Below are 10,019 nucleotides of genomic sequence, written 5' to 3'. Positions count from 1 at the left end.
TGTAGAAAGAGGAAGCCTGGAAGGATACAAACAAATGATTAAAAGCAAAGAATTAAGAAATCACAATGAAATCTAATTTCAAGCAATACTAAAAGTCCATGCATGAAGTTAAAAAAAAAAACTGATTTTTTTTTTTAAATCTTGTGGCTGAGTATTTTATTTAAATAAAAATCGTATGTGCATTAGTAGTTCCCAAGCCAACTCCCCATCCTGCAGGCATTGAAATTTAAAAAAGAAAGAAAGAAAGAAAGAAAGAAAGAAAGAAAGAAAACTGCATTATTTATAACTGGCTTGCAGACAGCCATCTCAGTTCAAAATGTGCCCAAAGTATATTTATACATTTCAGTTATTCAGGCTGGAGTAATATGCTTATCATGTTTTAAACTTAAAATTATTTATTATACAAGAGGAGGCTCCGCATTCAATTAGCGCTCTGAGTTCAAAGGGCAAAAATCAAAATTTTCCCTTACCTTCTTTAGAACAGATCTTTTGAACAATTTCATTTTTTATGTTTTTCAAGGAGTCAAACTCTTGAACAAAGAAAGTCCTGCTCTTTGACCCTGCAATCTCATGGAGCTGTGCTTCATTTGCACCTTTTATACCAATGGCATAAATATTAACCTTCTCATTCCTCAGTCTCTCAGCAGGCTCCTTCACACTGTCATGTGACTCCCCATCTGTTAGAACAATGAGGTAACAAGGCACCCTGCCAGCTCTCTGCTCCCTTGCCCTTTTAAATAGTGGCTGCATGAAAGTCAAAGCTTCTCCAATATGGGTATCCCCATATATTTGCCTAATGTTGTCGATGGCCCTTTCTAAATCATTTGTGTTGCTGTATTCATCAAGTTCAAACTCCAGTCTTTTGTGATGTGAGAACTGCACAGCTCCAAAGCGAACTTTATTTGGTCCTATGTTAAACATCTTAATCACTTCCTTCAAAAATGTTTTGATGTCTCCGAAGGGAGCAGGAGAAATGCTTGTTGAGCCATCAATGAGGACATAAATATCAGCTTCCTCTGTGTCCACACATCCTACATGGAAAAATAAATTGTATACAGCATTAGTGTGAGAAGAAAATGTAAAGCGAGAAACACTGAGAGAAGCACCAAAGCATATAGACTTGTAATTAGGGCCCAGAGTCAACCAGTATTTATACAATGACACAAACCCAGGTGGAGTTCCACAGCGGCCGAAAATCTGCCAGAGAGTGAGGTTATCATGGTGAAAATTGGCTGTAACCTCAATGTAAAGTAACAATGTCTGAGAAATGCTGGTTATTTATCTTATGATAACTGGACTGGAGTTCAGGTTATGATCCCTATCTGTATGCCACCTGAGATGTGCATGCACTTCATGTGCCTAAGACCAGAAGATTTTTCAACAGCAGTGTTTCTTGGTCTGTATCTGTGCCCATCACTTCCTTGTGCTCCAATTCAAGGCAGAAGGGACCACATGGATTGACTACCTCTCCAGTTCCTTTTCTACCATGAATAACCCAAGGAAGGGATCAGAAGGAGAGTGGAAGGAGGGTGGGAAGTGGAATACAGATTGGGACCACACATCTTGAAGAACACCAGTTACTGTAAGGTAAGTAACCAGAATTTCTTCAAATGACGGTCCCTAGGTGTATTCCATTCAAGGTGGCTCACAAGCAGTACTCAATGAGAAGGGCGCAAGGAACCCTGATGTGTTTGGCAGTGTGATCCTGCAATCTGAAAGGATACATCTGCTGAAGAAACTCATTCTAGGGCATAATGCCTAGTAAAAATGTGCATACAGCTCCATGTTGCCACTCTACAGATCTCCAGAAGGGGAACTCCATGAAGCAAAGCCACTGATGTAACCTGTACACCTTGTGTGGGAGGGGTCACCATCAGCTCACAGCTTGATGCAACTTCAAATCCATTTAGAAAATCTCAAATGTGTGAAAGGGGAAGCAAAGGAGACAACTAGATTAGGAGATTCCCTGAAGGGTTCTGTCATCTGCAGGTAGAATGCTCAGGCTCAATAACATCCAGAGAATGGTGCTCCCTGTCTTTTCTGGTGGCATAATATGTTGGGTGGAAGATAGCTAGTTATATGACCTGATTTAAATGGTATTCAGAGGGAACATTTGGAATGAATATAGGGTGTAACCTCAAAGAAACCTTATCCTTATTGAAGACTGTGTAGGAGGGTCCACCTTAAGGACCCCAAGCTCACCTACTCTTCTGGCCAACAACTGCAGAGACCGACTGCTTCTGTGCAAAGAAGGGTGGACCTCCCTATTCCTGTTTTTTGATATAGTGTACTGTTGTCATGTTAGATGTGACTTGACAATGCAGGGTATGGATGAGTGGCAGGAATCTTTTTCAGGCCTCATGCACTGCCCACAGTGTCAGGGGTTGATCTTTAGCTTGGATTCTTCCTGGGTACAAGAGCCTGGAACCGCATGTTTATCCAAGTGAGCTCTCTAACCCCATTCAGGGGCATCTGTAGTTTTCTTCATGGGTGGGGAGGGGATGAAGGGAACCCCCCAGGTACATAGCCTCTATTTTTCAACCAGTATAATGACAAAACTCTGTGGTGTTGGAGTTGTAAAAACTTGCTTGTCCAAGCTGTGTTTGCTTGGACTAAGAAAGAAAGAGAAAAAAAAAAAAAGCCTGCCTTGCTAACCCAATGAAAATAATTTAGGCACCAATCCTATACTGGGCTTTGTTATCATGGACCCTCCCTTACACCTATGCAGAGTCCCAATGACACCAAGAGGACTCCATAAAGACATAAATTGCTCCACTAGGAGACCGTGATGCAGGATCTTTGCACTAATTCAATAAAATAACATGAACCAGTCAATCTGTTAAAAAGATGGGTCCGAGCTACAGTTTAGATCCAGATTCAGCTTCGGAACTGCACTTCCTCAAAGGCTAAAGTTTGGAACTAGATCAAAAGTTCAGTGGGATTTGGATCCAGGTTTTGGTTCAAGAACATCTCTACTTAAAAATCTTCCAACTAGAGAAAAGATAGAAATATGATTACTGGGAAAGGTTTACCTGCTTTAAGTAGTTCTCTTCTTTTAGACTGGACACACAGTTTGTCCTGAATTTGATTCAAGAGTTTCTTTTGTAAAGTTCTGGCTTCTTTTGGCAGGTCAGAAAATGCCGTCAGCTTAGTAACATATTGCTGTTGAGGATATGATGCTATCTGGGTTAACTCGGTGTAATCAGCATTTTCAATGCCTATGGTGAATACAGTCACACCAGCTCTCCGAAGATGATGAGCTGCCTCACTTATGTTGTCTTCAGAGGGTCTGTGGGTGATCAGAATGGCTATTTGCTCTATCCCTTGGGCCTTTCTGCTTCCAGAGAAGACTCTTTGCCTTGTAGCATTAATGGCAGCACCGGTGTTGGCCTTCCCTTCCCTTGGAGAAAAGCCCTGTATTTTCTGCAGAATAGCAGTTTTGTTTGTTTCTTCGCTCAATAAAGATAAAACACGTGGTTCACTGCTATATGTCACTAGGCCAATCTTCGTACAATTCTTTTTCACATCAAGAAAGGAAACTGTATCTTGCAGGAACTTTTTAATATCTTCAGCTTTTGGTTTTGAAACACCCTCATCTACTATGAGCACAACATCAGCAACGGAATCATTCTTACAAACTGCAGTGGGAAGAGAGAGGAAAAGAACACAATATTAATAGTCTATTTCTTGGCCAATCCATGGAAAACTCTTCTAAAATAGTTTCCCTCATTCAGATTTATCTAGAAACACAGAAATTGCCATACTGAAATCAAATTAGCAGCCTACCTAACTCCAGCATCCTGTCTCCAGCAGTGGTCAATACCAGCCATGTCAGAGGAAGCCCAAAGGAAAATGCCCATTAATTAGTTGTTCAGGGCATAAACCAACAACAAGAGCTATTTTCTCTTGAAAATTACCAAATCTGCAAGAATAATTACAGCTTCACTCCACCCACTCTCCATTCACTTTTGTGGAGTCCGGAGTTAGTCATGCATAAAGTCATGATCAGATAGGCACTGGTTTTCAAAATGTCAGGATTACATGCCTCTCTGTATACACAGGTACCTGGTCATGGACATGTCTGTTCTCTTCATTGTTTTAAAATATGCATGTCATTTAATATTTTGAAAATTTAGCCCAAAATGTTCAGGGTGTCTTTCTTTCTAACACTGAATTATTTCTTCCAACCAATATGATCACAATTTTTTCATAGCCTTGCATTCCTTACCTGTTGGTATTATGCCATTAATATCTGTTTGAATAACATCCTCAATGATCTTGGTCAGGTTTTGAGAAGACATATTGAGATCCCTCACTGTGTGAAACTTATAAGAAAATTGAGGTGTAGCCATTGACTGCAATTCTTGAGGAGAAACATCCTGAATCCCCATGGCTATGATTTTTACCCCGTCACTCTTCAAGATCTTGGCAGGCTCTACTACAGCATCCTCTGATGCCCCTGAAGTCAAGACTACCAGAATTCGTTCTTTGTCTCTTCCACTAGTTGGTCCTTTGAAATAGGTCCTGTGAACTTTTCGAAGGGCATTGCCAGTTTTTCCTGAACCACCCTTGAATACAACGTTTTTTTTTACATAATTCAGCATTGGGTTCTTTGCTTTATAGGTGTCCAGCAGAAATTCAACGTGCAAATCATCACTGTACTGGGCAAGTGCGATACGGTATTGGTTAGGAGTCGCTGTTAGATGACTGATCATTTTGCTAATAAAAGACTTCATAGAGGGGAACGCCTTGTTTCCCAGGCTATTAGAGCTGTCAACCAAAAGGACAATATCTGCAGATGTAGGGCCTGCAAAAATCAGAAAATTAAATGTTATTCCATATTTCTTACCCTTTATCTCTACAATACTCTGATGATACAAGCAATGCTTCACAGAAGAATTTATCCAGAGATAACCTGAAATAAAATATCCAAAAGCTGAAAAATATCCTTCTAAGCCCAAGAATTCTCTCTTATATTTTAAGCTTATTTTATTATCATGAAAGATTACAAAGATAGGAAGATACACGTGCTCAGCATCTGTTTGGTCCCTAAGACTTCCCAGGAGATGTAGCTATTCAGCACTTCTCAGGATTGGATGCCTGCTTCCTTTTTGAGGTTAAATTTTTTTTTTTTTTGTATTTCTACTGAATAGGACACACATTATCTAGTGTTTCCTGTTAGAGAAATATCTCTAAGTGCTAACTTCTTTCACATGTGCCTGTAGTTACCGTCCCAGAGTCACAAACAATGCACTCTGGTTTATTTTTGCCAACATTCGGTTCAGCACATGGCACAGTGTAGTTCACCCTTAGTGTGGAGGACCCATGCAAAGTCCCCTGAACCACTTAGGCTCAGGAATTACAAGGAATTGTGCATTGCAAAAAGAATCTCCATACTAACTCTACTGCAGAGGGCTGGGATGGAGGTGGAGTCCGAAATCCACATTTAGGCAGATCCTTATCCTTTGGCCCCAACTCCCAGTGCTACTAGCTAAGAAGAGCTGAGACAACTACTTATGACTACCTCTTATGGAGGAGTCAAGGTATTGGGGTGAGAGAAGAGGAGCCGCAGTTTTACATGCTTACTCCAGTTTGGATGGGGGAAAATGTCACCTTCTCCTCTCATCCCTTTACTCTTCACTGGCACGGTCATATTTTACCTTAACACAGTAGATCTCAAGGGTATGTCAGTGATCCAGACAGCCTTAAGTGACTAACAGAAGGGTTAAAATAAAGCACCCTTCCTCCTACTTTAATTTACACCTACACCACAGTAGAGGACATCTGTCACGTTCCTGAGAATGAATATTCTCTCCCATATGGAATCCTATGGCAACTGTGGACTAAGTGTGCAACCCTCTTCAGAGTCTCATTATGTTGTATGCCACAAAGTGGCAAAAATTGCTTTTTCTTTCTGCCTTGATTCCTCTGTGCTTAGTTACCTGCCTGTCACAAGTGCTGGTTGCCTCCAGCAAGTTGCTAATCATCCTTAACCTCCACTGAAGTCAATAGGAGTTGAAAGCCCTCAGTTTTTCTCAGAAGAACTTGCAGCTTTGGGCCTTACTTTCCTCCTGAGCAACTTTCCTATTGACAACTTTTCTAAATTGTGCAACACGCCTACCCTATCAGTCACATTGATCTGGCCCCCTCCATGGCCAAATTCTGCCCTAACTTACACCACATACAATGCCACAATTTAGCTCTCACTGTGCCTGGGATTTATACCAAGGACCCAGTTCTGCAGAATTTACATGTAGAATCCCAGTGACCCTCACAGAACTCATGTGAGTAGGGAGCAGGACTGGATCCTCCTTTTGCACATACTGAGTAATTAAATCCCAGGTACCCACTTGAAAATAACTAAATTCCATGAGTGGCCTTCATTTATACACTATCTGCATTTTTACCTCTGAATTTGGCCCTAATCTATATAAATCTGTCACAGTTTACGATAGCACTGATCAACCTAATATGTAAATCTAATGTCCATCTCCATTATTCAAACACAGTTTCAGTCTATTATACAAAGTCTCATAAGGTATAGAGATCCTGACTCAAGAGTCTCAGGCATCACCTCAAATTTTTTGGGGGGAAATTGGGGACTAAATATTGTATTTAAAAAAAATCAAATCACATAATACAACAGAGTACAAAGGATACTGAAATACCAGGCATCTGAGTTACTGAAGTTTGACTCCCAATAAGGAAGAGGAACAAAGTCAGCAGCATCTTCATATTATGAATGAACGTTCCAAGCTTTAATTCTGGAAAAATAAAATAAAAATTCCATATATCAAGTATCACAAGGGCCCTGGAACATGACTGCATAATGCACTAGTATAAGGAAACTTATAGGGGTAGGAAATATGTAGTCCAATCCCAATATGCTGTTATAAGAACCTAAAGCGCTATAGATAAAGAAACAGGAAAACGGTGAAGTATACATGGTCTTCTTTATCCATGTGTCACATGGCATGTACTCACCGCCACGGCGCCTCCTGCTGGTTACCTCCGGAATTAGCTCATCCCAGCATCAAAGCATCTCCTGCTGTCGCTTTTTGTCTTATCATTATCAATCTCCACCACTATAATTCAGGCGCTGCGTCCTTCTCAGCCCATAGTGCCCCTTCTCCTGGCTACTGCCCCTCAGCAGTGCCCACACACTCAGGGTCCTCCACTCCCCAGGGATCCCCAATCCTCTAAGCCCATCTCATCTCAATGACCCACTGCCAGTCTTCATCTAGCCCCTTCCCTCAGGGGCAAACTGCAGTCTGAAGTGGCCACTCATCATCGGCCAGGGGGCCTTCTGCCTCTACCTTCCTTAGCTGCCTCCTCAAAGCCCTAATACCTCCTCTGGCCCTGACAGCATGGCCTCTGCCTGGGGGTTTGCCAGGCTGGAGCTCCCCCAGCCCTTCCCCAGCACTGCACTGTCCAAGGTACCCTTTTTGCTATCCGGCCACCAGGTCCATCTCTGTCCAAGTCTGGAAAGAGATTGACTGGCCTCTGGCCCTGCAGCCCTTTTATAGGGCCCAGACTAGCCCTTATAAGCTACCTCTCAGCCTTTTCCTGATTGGCTCCCAGCCCCAGCCCTCTCAAAGGGCTGGCTTTTAACCCTTTCTGAACCAGAGCGGGGTGACCGCCCCGCTACACCATAAAATCATACATTAATTATTGTAATCTCATCCGTGTGGCACTGATGCCTACAACCTTCCTGCTTCATAGCTATTTAAAATGTTTCCAAGGTGATTTTGATGACATCATTTCCCCTTTGTACCCCTCCACTGGCTTCCCCTTCTCCACTGAATCAGCGGCCCCTTACCTTTCAAATCTAGTTTTTTATTATGGCCCTGACCCTCACCTTCGCTCTGTCAATGACACCCTTGAGCATTCATTTATCTGCTTGTCACAGAAGCACCTTTCTGCTTTTTCCCATGCCACCACATGTGCTGGGGAAGAACCTTCTGACAACATTCACAAGCCGTCACCTTATTCTCACTGAGATTCCTCCTTGAAACCTACTTTTAAAAGATACAAACCTACAAACCATTGCCATCTGGGACTGATTAGGCTGGCAGCCAGCTGTTACTGAGACCACGCTGAGTTATGCAAATGTGCCTGGCTTAGGGTTGCCAGGCATCTGGTTTTCTACTGGAACACCAGGTTGAAAGGGGACCCTGGCAGCTCTGGTCGGCGTAATAGTCCGGACGGCGGTGCAGCAGGACAAAGGCAGGCTCCCTGACTGCCCTGGCTCCGTGCAGCTCCTGGAAGTGGCTGGCATGTCCCCGCGGCCGCTTAGCTTAGGGGTGATCAGGGAAGCTCCGCGTGCTGCCCCCACCTCGCGCGCTGACTCTGCAGCTCCCATTGGCCTTGGCTCTATTGTTAGTTTCTCCTTCTCTCACTGTCCCTCCCATTTGTCAGTTTATTCGCCTGTCCCATACTTTCTAACTGCTAGATTGCAACCTCTCTGGGGTAGGGACAGTGCCTAGTACAATGGGGCCCTAACCCTTGATGAGGGTCATTAGGAAATACTGCAGTGTTCTTCAATCGGTGGCCTGCCTGGGGCCTAGATCTGGCCTATGAGGGCCTTCCCGCTGGCCCACTGGGCATCAGCTGTTCCATCCTGCTCCCTGCTGGGAGCTCTAATGTAAGGACGCCCCCACTACCTGGCTCCAGCTCTGCCCTGGGCAGCGGGCTCCCAGCAGCTCCAGCTGCTGCCCAGTCCAGCTGCAGCGTCCCCATGCTGATCTGCCTCCCAGTGCCCTGCCCGAGCCCAGCACCTGCTGGTTTGGAGGACACTCTGCAGCCTGGGATGAAAGGGGCCGCCTGGCAGGGCAATGCAAGGGCCAGAGCTGCTGGAAGCCTGGGGCGCGCTTGAGCCAGTGTGTGGAGCTGCCTTTGCAGAGCCACCAGTGGGGAGCAGGAAGGAACAGCTGGTGCCCAGTGGGCGAAACAAAAGACGCTCGTTCATGGCTTTGGCCCCTTTCCCTCCCCAGCTCCAGAGCATCCTCTGAGCCAGCAAGTGCCAGGCCCTGGAGAACCTGTTGGCCTGCCAAGATTTGGACATTGCCTTATAATGTAATTGAATACCACTGCAATACTAAAGATCACTACAAATAATAATGACTATTATTGCACATCAGGCTCTCTGCAATGATGAAAGGCAGCTTAAAATGCTACAACTGTCCCTTCTAACTACATATTTCTCTGCATTTCAGGTTTAATATAAAGAAACTCCTAAGAGTTCATGTTTTACAAGTGTTTTTATGTGCCCCTTGTGTATAGCTATTAAAACATAATATTTAAACAAATAAAAAACAGCTAAACGAGAATAAGGATTTAGAGTGGTAGCTGCACAATGAAATGGCTCTCTGCATGCCATTGTGACATGAGACTAGAAGTACTTTGCTGAGGGATGTTAGACCCGAGAGCCCTGAGAGCCTCTTATGCTTTTTACAGATGCTCAATAAACCCTTCTGTTTGACGCTGACTGAGTCTCACTGCAGTTTAGAGATCGGGGTTGCATTATTCCCTGTGGATGTGGAGGCCCCGGGGATCCAGAGAGAATGGACTCCCTGAGCGTGCCCATGACGAGAGACAGGTGTACCGAAGGCTCAGAGAGGTGCGGTCCCAGGAGGCGGTGGAGCCTACAGCTTAACCCCCGAGAGAGAGTGGGATCCTGAAAACGACTGTCACACTGAAGGGGGTTCCTCCCAGGGACCGTTTGGAGCCGAGAGAGGGTATGAGTCCTGTGTGTCCGTAACAAGTTGTTGCTGAGCGACTTGTCTATGGAAGTACTAACTTCTGTGTCATGATATTTACTTGTAGGAATGTTATTTGGCCACTAGATGTCTCTGTGCTATACTGAAAGTTCCAGCAAGGGTGCGGTCTCTGGTCTCACAACAGATGGAAGCCAACTTGTTTTGTTTGTAGCTTATTCCTGTATTAATCAATGTGTGCTTTGTGAGGGCTGTGGCTACACTTACTATGACAATCTGCACATATGTCCAAATCCTGGACCC

The 10,019-nt window shown here is 44.1% G+C and overlaps 1 protein-coding gene across 1 annotated transcript in view; it reads right to left on the bottom strand.

The window, feature by feature from the left end:
- Nucleotides 1-453: 453 nt before the first annotated feature.
- LOC117871709 (collagen alpha-6(VI) chain-like) overlaps nucleotides 454-10,019 on the bottom strand; it is a 161,454-nt gene continuing 151,888 nt past the window's right edge. The window contains exon 5 of the mRNA XM_034759485.1: nucleotides 454-1,031. Within this exon, the coding sequence (XP_034615376.1) occupies nucleotides 454-1,031 (578 nt within the window). The remainder of the gene's footprint in view (nucleotides 1,032-10,019) is intronic.

Source organism: Trachemys scripta, chromosome 2 (assembly GCF_013100865.1).
Source record: "Trachemys scripta elegans isolate TJP31775 chromosome 2, CAS_Tse_1.0, whole genome shotgun sequence".
In the NCBI taxonomy this organism is placed as follows: domain Eukaryota; kingdom Metazoa; phylum Chordata; order Testudines; family Emydidae; genus Trachemys; species Trachemys scripta.
The sequence above is the reverse complement of the archived record's forward strand: the minus strand, read 5'-3'. Positions and strand labels throughout refer to the sequence as shown.